Source organism: Microchirus variegatus (assembly GCF_963457635.1).
Source record: "Microchirus variegatus genome assembly, chromosome: 2".
Taxonomy (NCBI): Eukaryota; Metazoa; Chordata; class Actinopteri; order Pleuronectiformes; family Soleidae; genus Microchirus; species Microchirus variegatus.
In genome coordinates this window covers 10025638-10043817 of record NC_139803.1, presented here as the reverse complement: position 1 = coordinate 10043817, position 18180 = coordinate 10025638, and the positions used below count along the sequence as shown (strand labels likewise).

The window sequence follows — 18180 nt, the reverse complement described above, 5'->3', positions numbered from 1 at the left end:
AAAAGGGGATTCTGCATGCATCACCGTGGTACAGAACCTTCAGGAGAAGTTACAGCTTCGTGATGGCTTTTGAAATGTTGTCACACGTGTTTCACTCTCAGTGTGTATGTGTGTGTGTGACTTTCATGCTCATGCCGCTGAATTCAGGTCACGAAACTGACCCTAAACACGTGGATCAGGGTGTGCGATGTCTCGTATCGATTACAGATGAGTACAATACACATGCTGAAGATACAGAAGCCAAGATAACCTACACTGACACATGGACACATTCTTTAATACAGCTGTTCTCAAAGTGGGGTCAGTGGAAAAATAAATAAGCACAAAATGGTTTTAATTTTAATTTCTGTATTATTTCAATTCCAGATCCTATTTTGCACAGATTTTGAATCCATAAATAAAGTCTCTCATTTTCTATGTTTTGTTTTATTGCTGACACATAGCTTAATTGTTGGTCCACTTGCAACTGTGAAATGACGCAATCCACAGAAATGTGAATCTTGGCAGTGATGATGATGCAGCGGGGGGGGGAGTCAAAGAATGATTTAAAAAGATGGCGTAACGTTATTATTTCAACGTAAGCACAAACACTGTTTTATTCCCATGGCAACGCTTGGAGAAACTTGGAGCCGTGGCGACTTTGAACCAAGCCAGCGTCCTGTTTTCTTTGCGTTTTCTCTCGTTCCGGATATTTAATGCCTTAAAAAACAAATTCTACTATGTTGAGTCACAAAATCATGGCATAATGTCTCAGGGATTCCTGCCCCGATCTGACAAATCTCATGTCTGGTACAAATAGCCCTGATTGCTATTCACATTATAAATCTCTCACTCACTCACACTCACACACTGTACATATGTTACATGTTGATTCCTCATTGTTCTGCTGAGTGAAATGATGCAACAGCTGTTGGAGTTGTGTATATATATAGAAAGAAACAGAAGTTGCTTTGGTTCAGTCCGATCTTTCTCTGCTTGTGACAAAAAACGATAAAAAATTAATAAATAAAGCCTTTGTGAAGAACCGTAAGGATGAATATAAAGCTGCACCAGGTCGATGTATAGAAGAAGTGAGGCTACCAAGGAAGGTTGTACTGTGGTGTTTTTTGTTAACTCCAGGCGTGGCCTTGACTCTACCACACAACCAGTGAAGGTATCGGTTAAATATTGCACATCATGTCCACACACACCTCCAGATTATCCGTCAGTGATTCTGGTCGTTTTCTTCTTCGGCAGCGTCTGAGTTGTCGCGGCCGCCGTCGTCGTCGTCTCTGAGGCCGATGCTTTTATGGAGGTCGATGAGGGATTCTTTCAGCTGGACGAAAAGGCAGTAGAGAAATATGTTAGATTCTCTAACATGAGAGTGTAATAGAGAGTTATGACAACAACAACAACAAAGAAACTAAGCAGCGTTTGACCTGTCTTACCTCGTCGAGCAGCAGCAATGATGATTTGATTAGCAGTTTCCATTTCAGGAGCTCATTGTCATGGTAACGCTGCTGAGAGTCCAGGAGTTGTACCCATTCCATCTGGGACTGAGGGGTTCTGCAGATGAGACACATGTACATGTCACTTTAACACTTGATGGTGGGTATGTTATCCTTCACCTGTGACCTCATAGTCTACACATGTTTTATTACAGATCTGGAGCAAATCCTAATGGGCACAGCTGGACACCATGATTTCTTTCTCCTTAGTCGACATCCGTGCTCCAGATTTACCTTTCGTGTGCGGTGAATCCCTGCACTGCGGTGAGTCTCTGTGCGGTGTACTCCAGCATCCACAGCTTATAAAACAGCATGACATTTAGAACCACCAGCAGTATCAGGCTACACAAGAGAGAAGGGGGGGAAGTGAGAGGAAAACACAGAGACTTATCAACTAAATCACATTTGAAGATGAACACGGCAAAGGAAAAGGAAAATAAGAACAAAAGGGAAATATTCATTTGTATCTGAAGATGTTTCTTCTAGATTTACTGTCTGACACTGAAATGTCACCGACACAACACTCAAAGTGAATCTGTCAGATTATAGTGTGAGTAGATGATGAACACAGATTAGAATTTAAGCGTTTCACTGACAGCAGCTTTAAAGAACAAAACAGTTTGTCAAGTACTTTGTCAAAAAAAGTGAGGATTTTCTTTCTTTTCTTCACATTCCGTGAACAAAACAACGAAGCGATTGTGCAAATCAGATTGGGTCAAGAGTAGATGATGCAGAATAGATGGGAAGAGCACAGAACGCCAAGTCTGCATTTTTAGGATCGCTTAACAGATACAAGTGAATACTTATGACAACCGTAACTCACACGAGGCTGACAAACAGCAGCAGTTTGGAGAAGTTGTAAAGTGCAAGGCCCCCCGGAGAATCAGGAATGTGTCTCGTCTGAGTGGAACCTGCGCGAGAAAGAGAAAAGTGCTGACGTCTACGTACTGTTCTGTCATTGTGCCTCTCCGTCACAGTGTTCCCCGTGATACTGACCTGCCACGTGCTTGATGTGACGGATGTCCTCCTCATCCTCCGGAGTGGTGGAAGGACTCAGGACTGCGTCCATGTTTCCCGGAGGCCTGAGGTGATTGACCAGCGTCTGTTTCCTCCTCCGGCTCGTGCTCGTCCTCAGAGCCTTGGTCCTGGGCGACTGGCTGTGGGGCTCCATCAACATCAGATCCAACTTATTCAGATCCAGGTCTATATTCGGAGTCACAGGAAGGGTTGTTTGAGTGGTTAACATTTAGAAAAAAAAGTTTTTGAAATCAGCTGATTCGTTCCATTACACTTTGGGAAAGATTTTAGGCTGAGTGGTCACTTTTTGACAACTATTAACCTGTCTTAGTTGCCAGCTGCTTTCAAACAGGAGCTCCAGAATCGAGTTTGCCGTTCACATAATGACGAATGCAGTGGGAGATTATCTGGGTCAGATGCATTCACTACAGCAGAAGATTGTCAGGAAGGTCCAGGCGAGGGGGTGGAGTCTAGGCCTGCATGCAGGAGGCAGGACACTCACCCACTCACTTCTTGTGAAATTTCCAGAGCAATTCCAGTTAATATTTGTGCATGCTGCTGCTTTTCCTGCTAACCCTCCAACTTTCATGAATTGGACTGATAAACATTGCTCTGTTTCCACCCTGGATTGTGTTACTACTATGACAGATCAGATTTTGCATCCTACCTACAAGTATCATACTGTGCAACAGCAGCCTTAACCTCAGGCTAAATCAAATAAATTAAGTCAAACTCAGAAGATACCTTTGTGTTGAGAGTAAGATCCTGTATCAAAGTGGCGATAATTTCTATAACTGTTTGCGTTTTAGTGCTTACCCAAGTTCCTGAAGTAGTCATCGAGGCTACTCCAGCAGTTCCTTTCGATGAAACCCTTCACGATCCCCCATGGCTGCTTCTTGTAATGAAGCTCTGTTGACACCCTAGAGGAAATACACACACAAAATTATGTTGGTTTTCCTTTCAAATACTTTCCAAATTTAAAAATGCTCAGTGTGAAATGAATACTTGAATAAAGGTAGGAAAAAAGCTCTGTGCTAACCTCAGACGACTCTTATTCTTGGCCACTCTGGTGAGCATGTAGCGGTTGAGAGTGTAGAAGTAGTCGTGGTAGGGGACATCGTGGGCGATCACCTCAGCATCAATGATGTAGCAGCCATTTGCATGGCTGGCCTTGTACAGCGTCTGCACTCAAAACAGTACACAGTCAGATCTTCTGCTGACAAACTCAAACTCAACTGAGAAGAAGGCTCACAGGAATGTTCACCAACCTGCGTCTCCGTGACTGTGGCCAGCTTTGGAGCCAGAGGATTACTCAGGGCAACGGTGTACATGACATCTCTGGTCTTGTTTCCGTCTTGCTCTTTTGTCCACGGGTGATACACAAGATCTGCAACAGAAGATCAAAGATGTCAACATGGAACTAACCTCGTCAAGGTCTTCTCACCATGGTGCAGGTATAAATCTATCTGAGTAATAATAACATAGAGATTATTGTTTGATCGTCTTTGTGAGATCACTAACGTTATATATTTGACATTATCACATGATCTACAACTGATATTTATGAACAAAGAACTGAGACCAGTACAATGCAGCAAGGAGAGGAAATGGATGGCGATTGTTTTATCATGACTGTACCTGAGAAACCCCTCTGTGTCCGGAATTCCCTGATGAACTCAGACTCGGTGAAGAGTAATTCATACATTTTGTCGACACCCAGCTTGTACACCCTGTTGATGTATTGCCTGCCACCCAAGTCCTGGTGGAAAGCTTGCACCTCAGCTGCAAAAAGAGTGTTTCACTATGTGATATGGACAATAATGATCTATAGAACCAACAATTAATGTATATTAATGTACACACCTTCGTCATGGGTCTCAGAAGAGTCACTGAGCTCAGTTGGCAGCTCCTCGTTGTCGTCGAGGCCCAGTGACGGCGAAGGGGTTTGGTCGCCGTGGTCCTCAGGTGTGGGGAGGATCAGGAGGTCTGCATCGAGGAGAGGGCTGGACACGTCCTCCATGGGGGACACGTCACACTTGTGGGCATAGATTATCTCATTAAAGAGCATGTAAAGAAAATGCAGAGATTTTCCTCCTCCTCAAATGCTGTAATGATATAAAAACTGTCAATAGTTATTAGGTCTACTCACAGGGACTGGAGAGTCGGTTCTGGGCAGCTCTAGATGAGCACTGCTGAAGCTTCTGAGGGGCAGAACAGGGCTGATGTCAGGCTTAGCCTCGGTGTTCTTGGTGAGGTTGTTGCTGGTGTCGTTGTTCTCTGTGTTTTCCTCAACAGGAAGCTCCTCGCAATACCTGCACCATGGAGATGGACAGCAGCTGTAGGTCAAGATTACCAGCTTGCTGCACACTGCCAGCACTGGGCTTTACGCATGCATGGCAATGGGTGTGATGAAGGCGATAAAATGTTTACCGAGTCTCCTGAGAGATGGAGACTGGATATTTAGAATGTTTGAATCACAAATACAATGCCACTGTCTTGAAAGGAATCTTTTGGTCACCCAAATCATAGGAATGGGTCAAAACCACGGTCATCACTGGTGTGAAGGTATAAATCTAAACCTGGTGACATAATCTTGTGATGGACCAGAAATGACACGTGACTGATGCGTGATCTGACTGCGACTTTTATGGCTTTGAAACTCACCCCATGGTGTTAAAGTCCTCGTCAGGTGGGACGTAGTCCTCATCATCACTGGTTAGACCAAGTTCATTACCATAACACTGATGGACAAAGTGCCACAGCTCTTTAGGACATAACGGCTGAGAGAGTATCCATACAAAGAGAAGAAAGGCAGGGTGTTAGGAACACAGAATGAGACATGAAACCAAACATTTTGACACGTTTAATTAAAAATACGGTTGTGCAGGTGTGGTTGGGGATGGGTCTTGAAGCAAAATCGTGTATTACTGCACTACAAAGGTGTTGGTCTTACCTTTTCTAGAAGAGCATTCTGCCACAGTCTGAACATCATCATGTACGTCCGGTCCCTCGCCCCAAATGAAGTGAAAAAGTGCTGAGAGAAGAGCAAAGAAAATAATAAAATAATGTGATGGATAAATGAGGATGACACACATGCAACAGTCTGAGTTCTGTGTGACTGAAAAATAAATGCAGTGCCGAAACTGACTCTGATCACAGTGTTCCTTTCAAGACTTTGTAGTCATATTATTCGTTTTATTTCTGCATCTATGCTCTACACAACCAGCGTCATCTTAATCTGGGAATACAAATACAGTTTATTGAGATGTTTGGCCCACTGTCAACTTTCCAGACAAGAAGCATCATCTGCATTTTAAACGGCGACGTATTAAAGTCTGTAATCTGACTGACTGTTGATAGCATAACCTTTCCAATGTGGGGTTGCTTAACTTGACAGGTTACTTATCAAGGGCACCAGTGTGTGCAGTGCCAACTTTGGATAAGAAATGTACGAGATATCAGAAGAAATTGAGCTGCTTCTCTCAAAATATTACACAGTTGGTTGGTACTGTTTTTCATGAGCAGTTGGCATCCATAATTTTGCACAACTGCCTTCCTCTGGATTTGTCTTCTTTTCCATCCAATCTTTGCCCTTTTGTCCATCTAAAGCGTAAAAAGGAAGATGAATCTAGAATAACACAGTATTATGACATTACTATGTTGTTGTTCTTGGGGTTTAACAGCACATTTGAACAGTTGGACAGTCACTTTCTGAAATCATATTTTGCCCATTCAGGGTTGGGGAAAATGTGCTTTATTATATTTATGTGGGTCTCTGGACATTCAGGGGTTGAAGGGAATTAAATGTGTGATAAACTGGTTAAAGAAGCTTTGACTGGGGAAATGATGTGTCTATTAAAAGGGAAACGCTGTGAGAAAGTGGCAAGTGGAGTGGGAGATGGAAAAGAAGGGTCAGCATTATCATTCTTTGTAGCCCTCTGTTAGAAATAAAGTGGCTTTTAATTAAGTTGAAACAGAAGGGACAAGGTTTCTTCAGGCAACTGCAGAGACACTGTTATTTTTGTTTTTTTCGTACAGAGGGCAGCATTACACCCCTCAGTGTACATAAGAAAAGAAAGAAAGCTTTCCTTTCATGTGTGACAAGAAAGGAAAGTGTTGCTTTTATCCAACAATACATGAGCTAACTATCATTTAACACTCAGGATTTATCATCTGGTAGTGTACAGCCACCCACTTATTGGAAAAAGAAAAAGACGAAGAAGAATCGCCAGCTATTAATCTTGTACGGTATTTAAGTCTCAATATATTAACATTAAATATCCTAAATCTTTGATTATCTTAAATCGTTCAATTGTCTTTTGGCTGCTTATGCTCTTAACTCTTATCCACTTTTTCTGTCAGCAATAATGCCTAAGGAACTAGCTATTGGTATTGACCTTGGAACCACATACTCCTGTGTCGGAGTGTTCCAGCATGGCAAAGTTGAGATCATCGCCAATGACCAGGGCAACAGGACCACACCCAGCTATGTGGCCTTCACAGATGTCGAGAGGCTGATTGGAGATGCAGCCAAGAATCAGGTTGCCATGAACCCCACCAACACGGTCTTTGGTAAGATGAACAATAGCGAGCTTGTGCCATTCTTGTTACTATGATCTGCAGAAAGTGAGTATAAACAATGCTATGATGTAAAAACAAGAATGATACAAGACTCCTCCAGAGTTTGGAAGACCTTTCTTGTAAGTCTGAGTCTTGAGATGTTTAAAATCAAACTTCTTTCAGATGCCAAGAGGCTGATTGGCCGGAGGTTTGATGATGCAGTTGTGCAGTCGGACATGAAGCACTGGCCATTTAACGTCGTCAATGACAGCGGTCGCCCCAAGGTTGAAGTTGAGCACATGGGTGAGACAAAGTCCTTCTACCCAGAGGAGATCTCCTCCATGGTGCTGATCAAGATGAAGGAGATTGCTGAAGCCTACCTCGGAAGAGTAAGTTATCTGGCATAGCTCTGTAAGCAACCTATAAAAAGTGCATGCTGTATGAAATGTTCGGAAATTTGTTTCATTTCCTTTCAGACTGTCAACAATGCTGTAATCACAGTGCCCGCCTACTTCAACGACTCCCAGCGACAGGCGACTAAGGATGCTGGTACCATCTCTGGCCTCAATGTTCTGCGTATCATCAACGAACCAACTGCCGCTGCCATCGCCTATGGTTTAGACAAGAAGGTAAATAAACGCCCAAAATTGTACTTGAATAATGTCCATGGTTCATAAATAAATTGTCATTTATTCTGAGTAACTTTGAAAATGTTAATATCTAAGGTTGGCACAGAGAGGAACGTCCTCATCTTTGATCTTGGCGGTGGAACCTTCGATGTGTCCATCCTGACCATCGACGATGGCATCTTTGAGGTCAAATCCACTGCTGGAGATACTCATCTTGGTGGTGAAGACTTTGACAACCGCATGGTGAACCACTTCATCGCAGAGTTCAAGCGCAAGTACAAGAAGGACATCAGCGACAACAAGAGAGCTGTCCGTCGTCTGCGCACAGCTTGTGAAAGAGCAAAGCGCACACTGTCTTCCAGCACCCAGGCCAGCATTGAAATCGACTCCCTGTATGAGGGAGTTGACTTCTACACCTCCATCACCAGGGCTCGCTTTGAGGAGCTCAACGCTGACCTCTTCCGTGGCACCTTGGACCCTGTGGAGAAGTCCCTCCGTGACGCTAAGATGGATAAGGGGCAGATTCATGACATTGTGCTGGTCGGTGGCTCCACTCGTATCCCCAGGATCCAGAAGCTTCTCCAGGACTTCTTCAATGGAAAGGAACTCAACAAGAGCATCAATCCAGATGAAGCTGTGGCCTATGGAGCTGGTAAGTGTCTGTAGCTGAACGAGACCCTGCTCAAAATGTAAGATCTAATCATATTTTACAGCTGATGAGACCTAACCATTGCTTAATGTGTCTCTGTAGCTGTCCAGGCCGCCATCCTGACTGGAGACAAGTCTGAGAATGTGCGGGATCTGCTGCTTCTGGACGTCACCCCTCTGTCCCTGGGTATTGAGACCGCTGGAGGTGTCATGACTGTCCTGATCAAACGTAACACCACCATTCCCACCAAGCAGACACAGATCTTCACCACCTACTCTGACAACCAGCCACGTGTGCTTGTCCAGGTAAGGACAATTATATTTGGTTGTTTTTACCAGAGCATTGTTGAATGTCTGAGCTAATAAATAAACACTTCTCACATCCAACAGGTGTATGAGGGTGAGCGTGCTATGACCAAAGACAACAACTTGCTGGGCAAGTTTGAGCTGACCGGAATCCCTCCTGCTCCCCGTGGTGTTCCCCAGATTGAGGTGACATTCGATATCGATGCCAACGGCATCATGAATGTTTCTGCTGCTGACAAGAGCACTGGGAAGGAGAACAAGATCACCATCACCAATGACAATGGTATGAATTAGAAAATCACCCTATCGTAACCGCAGTGTTCTCCCCACAAAGAATAATCAGTTGCTAATCTTGCTCATTTCACGACAGGTCGTCTCAGCAAGAATGACATTGAACGCATGGTCCAGGAAGCTGAGCAATACAAGGCAGAGGACGACCTGCAGCGCGACAAGGTGTCTGCTAAGAACAGTCTAGAGTCGTACGCTTTCAATATGAAATCCACCGTGGAGGATGAGAAGCTGGCTGGCAAGATCAGTGACGGCGACAAGCAGACCATCTTGAACAAGTGTAACGATGTCATCAGCTGGTTGGACCAGAACCAGGTAGATACAGTTTTCTCTTAGTCCTGATGGCGTGACATTTGCCTGAAAACTAACGTGTTCTTTGTTTTACAGACTGCAGAGAAGGACGAATATGAGCATCAACAGAAGGAGCTGGAGAAGATGTGCATCCCCATTATAAGAAAGCTGTACCAAAGCGCTGGCATGCCCGATGGCATACCTGGTGGTATGCCCGGTGGTATGCCGGGTGGGATGCCCGGTGGTATGCCCGGCGGTATGCCCGGCGGTATGCCTGGTGGTATGCCTGGTGCAACTCCTGGTGGTGGCTGCTCTGAACCAACCATTGAGGAGGTCGATTAAAACTCTGCTGCAAAATTGTGATCTGCTCACATTTTACAAATAGGACTGCCCCCATCCCATAATAATGTCTTTGTCTAGTTTTAAATTATTTAATACATACAGGTTAGTGAGAAGTGCAGAGACCACAGCTTTAAAAAAACTTGAAAATACAGACAGAAGGAAGAAAAACAATAAATAATGTAGGAAATCACTGTGAGGGTGAAGCAAAAACTAGGTTCAGGGTCATGTTGCATAACTGTGTTATTCGTTAAATGGGTGATGCTTCACATTTGTTTTGTAGAGAAAAATGGTATTAGTATTAAACTTGTTACCCTCTGTTTGTGCATTTGTTCTCTTTCTGGTTGTTGTTACTATTGCATAAACGCAAAAACATACATGAATGAAACTTGGTACATATGTCTATTAGGTTCTGATGTTCAAAAAAGTCAACGATGGCCTATGCTGTAAACCCAACAGGAAGTCGGCCATCTTGGATTGAACACCGACTCGGAAGTAATTTTGGTGATTTCGCACCAATGGTATTTGAACAAACTTGTCCTAGACTTTTAATTTGGTTTAATGTTTAAAGAGCCCATATTATACCCTATTAACCCAAGTTAAACTAGTTCCTGATGCCCTAATGAACATGTCTGTGTCATGCTTTAGTCAAAATATCATAAGGATGAAGCACAATAGCAGTTCAATAACCCTGCCAAAACAGCCCTTTTCAGAATGCTCGGTTTTGTGCCTGTGTCATTTACATGTGAATGAGACCCAGGTAAACACACACACCCGCTGCTTCCAGGGGAGTGTCGATCTAACTTAAGGCCACATTATACTTCTCCGACTGCGTAATGCGTTATCCGTCTGCGTCACCACGTAGACCACTCGAGCCTTTATACTTCTGCGTCGTGGTGACGGATAGGCGCTGCAATTTCCTGCCCGATCAGTAGGGGTCGCTGCGCAAGGTTGTTGTGCTTTTGGCTACAGTAAGCAATGGCGTCCGAGGGAGAAAGACTGTTGTTGATGAAACAGTGGCCGTTTGTCACTTTTCTGTGTCCCGGAACGCAGTTTTAAGATAATTTGAGGTGAGAAATTGGCCATTCAGAGTCTAAACATGTGCTGTGTGTGTAAAGATATGACGTATTTATAGTTCGGCATCGACGAAGTCGGTGGTGCTCAGCTCCGCCTCTGTCAGGACGCCCGGTGCGCACTGAGAGCCGGCACAGAGCAGCTTCGCTCGGCCTGTCCTGAGGACCAATCGCAGCTCTTGCCGTCTCCGTTGTCCCTTGACGGAGTGACGGACACTTAAAAAACATTCCGTGCAGCCGGAGACGATGCAGAGACTCTACAACAGGTTCTGCATCGACGCAGAGGACTCTGCGTAACCTACGCAGAGCACTTTACGCAGAAGTATAAATTGGGCCTTACTATCCACAGCCATACTTTCACCACTTATCACCTATTGTCATGCACCGTCGTCCCAACCCCCGCTCCATATACCCCATAGTAATGTCCGTTTACCCGTTGTCACTGCTTTTCACCGTAATGCATAGAGTGATCACGATTTTGGCTTCTCGAGTAACATTAGAATCGAAGAAAAAATTCCTACGCTAGAAAAAGACCTTGAATGCACCAGTGTTACTGCGGCTGAAAATGACGTGTGTGGATCAATAATGAGCAGAGAACGTGGAAACACAACAGAAAGGTAGCCTTTGGTTGAGAAGAAATGTAGGACAACATCTACATCTTTCTGCAGTGCTTTCAAACACATGCTCTTCATATTATTCCACACATGTCACTCGCTAACTGCAGGCACGTAACTGGTGCGTTCAAGGTGTTTTTCTAGCATAGGAATTTACATACACGATCAACAACAAAGGGCTTGTGAAGCTTGTGAACATTTTTTTCATAAATAAAATATATCCACTGGACACAAAAATCCTCTGAGGCTGGAAGTTTGTGTAAAACACTGTGCTCCGCTGTGCAGCCACTCTTCCTCCCTCGCCTGCACTCTCGTATTTCACAGGGACAAGGGGGAGCTACGGTGGAGCTCTGAAGTACTCTGCCTGGCGGGGTGCCAACATTCGCGGTGAAATGTGTCGTTATGTCGTCATTCCAAGGGAGGTTTAAACATCGCGTGTTTTATCGCCTATACTTACACTAAGTGGAACCACTAAAACATGACTGAGTCTTGTTTTTTCACATTTTGGGGACTGGTATGGCCCCCTGAGTCCCAAATATCTGTACTAAAATTATTAAAAAGTTGATTTTGCACAATATGGGCGCTTTAAATCTAATATAATCTAGTACAGTATAAATGACAATTGTAAACATTTCAGACTACTATTCGTGTGCTTCTAAATGATCAACAAGCATCACACAGTTTGTCCCAACAGGCAGGGTGATGCAGGTCTGAATCACTTTGTGTATCGAGTGGACGAGGACTGTGTTATTGCATAAGAAAGGATGCAAGGATCTCTACCTTTTCATTGTCAGTGCACAGCTGGATAGCATTGGGAATGAGACGGGCCGTCTTCTCCTTGGTCATGGAGCAGATGTCCTTCAGTCGAACCACCAGCTTTGGATTAAACAGAAGACGCCGTCATCCAAATTGCGAAACTACACAGTCCCAACTGAGTATCTAAAGTCCATGCTTAAACCAAACATGCACATATTCTTTGTTATTCAAGAATTGTTATTCGTTTGCTTTTAACGAGCTCACCAGCTCATCCTGCTCTAAGTACAATATAAGCAGCTGCTGTTTTGTTTGAATAAATATGTATTAGTTGGAGTTAAACAATGGTTCTATGGATCTGATGTGGACCAAAGATATCCAGGTATCTGGTATCCAGATGTTATAGTTGTGTTTTAACAAATGGATAACTAGGATAGCTGAGATTATTTAAGAAGAACTCTGTAAAAAACTAGAAAACAAATTAAATGGTGGTACAAGTATATACTGTCACCTTATATCTGTGGATTATTTGACCATTGAAGGTCTTGTTTCTGCAAATGTTCCTGCTAATCTTGTTTTTTGTATTGCAGAGAATGATACTATGTTCACGCTATGCTATACCCATCGCATACCCCAGCTATACTGCTGGTAGCTCCAATTTAAATGATTTATTTGCTTTCTTTATAGCTGAGCTTTTCACCCCCTCACTGACTTGACGGAAATTCGAAAAAATCTAATTGCGTGGCATCCTTTCACTCACCAGTGTTTCCCATCTGAATATATTGCTGTAGAAACAAATCCAGTTTTCTGAGAGGTAGAGGCGTCCCTGCAGGAGGATGTCCCGCTGTAGTGCACAGGAATAGTCTGGAGGAGGAGGAGGAGTTAAAGGTCACGTTATTTACTACTATCTATGGAAATGGAGCATAATAATAATAATAATGATAATAATAATAATCGTGTGGTTTCATCTTACCCACGATGAGGCGCTCAGTGTCAGGCAACTGCTTGAACAGCTTCCTGAAGTCTTCGTTGCGTTGCTTGTAGGTTGGACTGAGGACCTGCAGATGACAACAGAAACTACGTGCGTCAGTTAATGCTCGTGCATCAACAACATGCAACCACAGGGACGTCTGTCTTTGATGACAAGCCAGTGTGTGTCAACATGGTGTTTCTTTGAAATAACATGACTTCAATTAAGAGTTTCATTAATAATAAGGCGTAAAAGGAGAAGTCCCCTCCAGAGCAGTGCTTATGAACCATAGTCCTGGGGATTAAATCTGTTGCAAAGTAGATTTCTTCCTGTGCTCACACACCTGCACTTAATGTGTCATAATCAGGGCTCTCCAAAACAAGCCAATCAGGAATGTTGAGTATATAAATATACACTTGCAGCATGCACATGCAGTGCCTGTAAAAGTGACCTGTTAAGTGTTTTGCCCAGGGACACATAGAGAACCATTTGTCGTGCGCAGTAAACGCCTGGGAACATTGGGTGATCTCTACCTTAATGTGTCGCATGTCAAAGCGCAACAGAGACAACAGAGTCAAACGCTTTTCAACACTTGTGAGAACACGTCGAAAGGGACGAGTCTGTGCCTGTCGTGAGAACGCCAGAGGCCACACGACAGACGAAGTGTCATGGCTGAAGGCTGAAATGCCCAGATTTGCATATTATGTCCAAAATTCCATGAGAAGCAATGACATTTTCACTGCTTTACACTTCAGACGTCATTTGAACATCTTGAGAATTACCAATTTGAAACAGAATATGCCTATCTTGGGTAGATTCATTTCATTATATAGAGACACACATTTAGCTTGAACACTAAATACAGCTCAGTAACTGGACACTTGGACTACTTGAATCCTACGTAGATAGCCTCCACCTCAGCTGACGAGAGCAGCAGCGCGGATGCAAATGATCTGATCTCATGTGACGATATTCCAACAATAAGCAATGACGACAACAACCCTAAAAACAAACACACAACAACCCTGAAAACAATTACCGCCTGTTTGTTAAACCACTACACGCCCACGTCTCGATGTCACTGATACGGGGTGATAGTTTCACCTCTGGTGCCAACGTGCATCCTTTATAACAGAGCTTGTGAAACACAACACAACCAACAGAGAGGAACTATGACATTTAGGTCATTAATGTAATGTGCATGTGCCAAATAACACCTCTAAACTGCAGCATCATGCAAAGCATTCTGTGGAACCCCACCCACAAACCCCCCACAACAATACAATAAGCTTCAGAGTGAAAATAATGTCACAAAAGAAAATGCTAATTCTGCAGACAGCCACTAACAGCAGAGGGTTCTACACTTTAAAGGTCCAGTATGTAGAAGTTAGGATGAAGAATATCATCCTTTCTGGTCTGCAAAGGCCACCATAGTTTCTTGATGTGCTTGGGGAAGCGAGGAGTGAGTGTGTGGAGGAGGAGGAGGAGGAGGAGTCCTCCGTTTGTGATCTGCTGTCTCACTACTAGATGCCACTAATTCTTACTGTAGCTTTAATATTAAATATGGGGTTATTTGACATATTTTAAAGTCCGAAACCAACAAAGATTCTGCAGAATAATGAATGCTTCTAGTCTGGCTGGCATTAATCAAACTCTTGTTGACTGACTTACAGCAGGGATCCTCTCTGAGTACCATTCCAACTGCTGCCACTGGCTCTGCTGCTTGGCTCCACACTCCGTGTCCTGTCTCCTTTTGGGTTTAGCTTCTGAGTCCAGGGAGGATAAACAGGGCTTTTCCACTGGTGCCATCTCTCTTCTGTTTATCTGTCTTTTGTCTTGTCTCATGCTTTCGTCCTTGCTTTATTTCTCATCTGCCGTCCCTGACAGCAGCAACAGTCTCAGGTGTTTCCCAAACCCCCCCAAAAAAAGTCTTGTCTTGAAAGTAGCAAAAGTGCGACTGAGAGAAGTTTCTTCAAAGTAGTTTCCTCTGCTGGGCTTTGCAAATTGTCGATTGTTTCCACAATTCCACAGCAATGCCTGATGTAAAGCAGCGAGGACTCAGAATCATCATCAGTACCACAAATCCACTCACAGAACTCATGCTCCTCGTGTCCGCACGTAAGACACGTTGAGCTGCATGTGGCTGCAAAACTCAAAGATTCCTTCTTTGACTTTGTTCTTTGACAGCCCCAAGGCTGGTTTGGAAACAGGCATGGAGGTGGGAGGAGCCAGTGTGAGCGTGTTTTTGTGGTCTGAGTGAAAGAGAACATAGAAGGAGGGAAGTCCTAGAAGACTATGGGTTTACTAGAGTTCAGAATGTGTGTGTGTGTGCGTTTCTTCCTCATGTGCCAACACTTGGACGAGGCCTCCGATATAAAACGTGTTATACGGGAGTCCTCTTTTTAAACTGTTTCTCATGTTCCTGCTTATTTTCTCTTTTTCTTTGGCCTGTCAGTAATGTGAACTGTGACTAACAATAACAAACACAACAGGGTGTGAAGGAAACCAACAGAGAGGAGAAGCCACGACACAAATGAATAAATAAATGTGTGTTTAGTCAAAATTATACAACTGCAGGATTCACTCTGTGCGAACCCAACGACACTGTCTTCTTAAAATTCTTTTTACTCTCATGTGTTGGCCATTTATGTAATGCATTCCTTACAAGATAAAGGGGTAGTTCAGGTTTTTTGTTGAAGTGCGGTTGTAAGAGGTACTAACACAATGATTACATGGCTGTCAGAGAAGGAATAATAGAGAATAGGCTCACAGATGACAGTTTAAGTATAATCTACCATTAGTCTCTTGCACCAAAGTCCACAGAGAAAATAGGTAATTTTGGCTCAGAGGGACACATATTATGACTTCTTGGCACCAAAACTTCACACTAAAACTCCTCACAATAGGAGACAGATTTGCAGAATCCCTGTAATATGAGATTTGCAAAAAAAAATGTATACTAGTAAAACAATATTACAGTGGGAACTGTGAAGGAAAGAAGTCACACCCTGTTCTCTGAGAGAAAAAAACATGAGAAACAATGAGTCTCTCAGTCCAGCTGCAGCACGAAGACACCACTCAGCAATGACAATGTCTCCCTTTTGTCGATTTGGTGTTTGTGCAAAGGCCGAGTGAACTATGACATGGGCAGTGAATGGAGCCATAAAGACCCACACACACAAAAATGACATGCTGCAACAAGTACACACACACACACAGAAATATCTGTTGTGTATTGTGTGTAAAATGGTCCAAAATAATTACTCTTCATATCACACCTTCAAATAAGTGCATACTGTAAATCTTAATCATGGAGAGAAAAAACAAAGTACTTACATTGTACCAGCTCTGGCTTTTCTGTTGTTGTGGCGGAGGGGAAAGTGAGAGAAGGACAAAATAAGAAAATAAATAAATGAACTGTTCACAGGTGACGTCATTGGAGCACTTCTTTGTTTGTTCTTGTTGAAGAACAAGAATCAGCTATGATTTACTTAGATTGGAACAGAGAAAATGGTTAGGTTCTGTCAGCTAAAGTCGACGATGATGGATAAGATGGAAAAGATGGTCATTTTCTACACTCCACTGTGGAGGCAGCTGACCAGAGCTGTGACAGGTCACAGATAAACCAGTTTTAACACTAATAATATTATGTATATAGTCACCAAGGAGATACATAAATAACTGTATAATTTGCAATTTTACAGTATTACTTCTTCAATATGAAGTGTTACATTTGTATGGGAAGCTTAACACTGTGTGTGTTTGCCTTGTAGTCCAGCAGAGGGCAGTGTCAAAATCCACTATCACCTACTGCCTGTGCAGTATAATGACCTATTAGTAAACTATTAGTTCATATGATGTGACAAAAATATCCTCTGACCACCAACATGGATGAACCTGCTCACTGTATCTCATATATACCACTTTATGGGCTTTAAATAAGCTTCTATTTAAAATAATCTTATCTTTAAAGTGGGAAAAAACATCAATGACGTTGAATGATTTGGATTCACTGATCAGCTCTTTGATACGAGAGGCCTGTGAGCCCACATCGTCACTTTTGCTTGCTGTAAATCATGCAAGGTAATGCCCAAATTGTTATTAAAGCAACACTAGTTGCCTCTTCCATTTCCACTCTTGAACGCACTTTAACCTCTGTCCTTGCTCGATGCACGTGCATGTATGAATCCAGTGTTTCCCAGCCCTGCTCCAACACATCTGATTCAGATGAACAGCTCGTGATCTGGCTTCTGCAGAGCTCTATCACCATCTGAATCAGGTGTGTTGGAGCAGGGCAACATCTAAAACATGCAGGGCAGGGTTGGGAAACACTGTAATAAGCCGTGTTTCCATCATGGAACTCTTTGGTTTGGTACAGTACGGTACGGTTTGGAACGGTAAAGGCCTGGGTCAGGCTTGCATTTCCACTGAGAACAGTACCTTTACTTTACTTGGTCGTACCAATCAGCTGGGCCGGTTATTTTGGTACTATTCCTAAGGGAAATGTGAAAAATACATACCATACCGCACTGATGGAGAAGTTAGGAACACTATGAAAAGTGTGTTACTAAGTCATCGGCTCAATAAGTTCAAGAGTGACGCTAAACTGACGTTAGTGACAAAGACATAGACGTCAGTAAACATTTACTCTCATTAAAGAGTGTTGGTTTTTCCGCTGACTCATATTTAGACTTTGTTTATATGCTTAAAGATGAGCGCGCTTGCTGCTTGATGCTCGAGGCTATTGACCAGTTAACTGTGAAACCTTCATTATGTGTTGTATTGTGAAACACTTAAAGAGTAAATACACAACTGGTCGTGACAGCTGCTTTACTCACCTTGGAGTTCTTGCCTCCGCTGCGTGTGTTGCTGTTGGTGGGCTGCACGGGTTGGGAGCAGGAGCGCTGGTGCCGGGTGGTCGGTTGCTGCTGTTCGGGGTTGGTGGGCGATCGGTCCGATGCCTGGTCCGATGCTCCCTTCTCCACCATCGTCCCGTCAGCCCTGGGGCTCAGCTGGGGCACAGGTGACGGGGAGGGGTTTGGCAGCACAGGGGAGCATGTGGGGGAGCTCTGGTTTGAGTAAGTGACCGTACTGAAAAGAAGAGAAAGATCATTTGTGTTACTCACAATTCACATCTTGCATTTGTTGTCCTTCTAAAGCAGGGTTTCTCACTCCTGGTCCAGAGGAGCCACTGTCCTGCATGTT

At 43.5% G+C, this 18180-nt stretch overlaps 2 protein-coding genes across 2 annotated transcripts; one reads left to right on the top strand and one right to left on the bottom strand.

Annotated features, from left to right (window-relative positions):
- Positions 1–1024: 1024 nt before the first annotated feature.
- LOC310944713 (protein Aster-B-like) lies at positions 1025–17966 on the bottom strand. Its single transcript, XM_083910521.1, has 18 exons — positions 17814–17966; positions 16312–16332; positions 12979–13063; positions 12766–12869; positions 12033–12128; positions 5458–5538; positions 5169–5284; positions 4654–4816; positions 4368–4539; positions 4143–4286; positions 3773–3891; positions 3544–3686; positions 3321–3424; positions 2484–2690; positions 2311–2398; positions 1722–1829; positions 1428–1545; positions 1025–1315 (listed from the first exon to the last, which is right to left on the bottom strand). The coding sequence occupies exons 1-18, from the start codon at positions 17961–17963 to the stop codon at positions 1205–1207; spliced, it is 2130 nt and encodes a 709-aa protein (XP_083766647.1). The 5' UTR covers positions 17964–17966; the 3' UTR covers positions 1025–1204.
- On the top strand, positions 6872–9568 carry LOC310944762 (heat shock cognate 70 kDa protein-like; the record flags this gene model as incomplete). Its single annotated transcript, XM_083910576.1, has 8 exons — positions 6872–7076; positions 7248–7453; positions 7541–7693; positions 7790–8345; positions 8445–8647; positions 8732–8930; positions 9018–9250; positions 9323–9568. 8 exons carry the CDS (start codon positions 6872–6874, stop codon positions 9566–9568), a joined length of 2001 nt encoding a protein of 666 aa, XP_083766702.1.
- Positions 17967–18180: the final 214 nt, after the last annotated feature.

What these genes read in the sequence shown, in the direction of transcription:
- LOC310944713 (XM_083910521.1), bottom strand. Translation starts at nt 17,963, where the DNA reads ATGGTGGAGAAGGGAGCATCGGACCAGGCATCGGACCGATCGCCCACC. An exon ending in CTGCTGTTTGTCAGCCTCGT is followed by an intron (nt 1,830 to 2,310) that starts GTGAGTTACGGT and finishes TCTCTTGTGTAG; the next exon opens with CCTGATACTGCTGGTGGTTC. An exon ending in GGATTCACCGCACACGAAAG is followed by an intron (nt 1,546 to 1,721) that starts GTAAATCTGGAG and finishes TCTCATCTGCAG; the next exon opens with AACCCCTCAGTCCCAGATGG.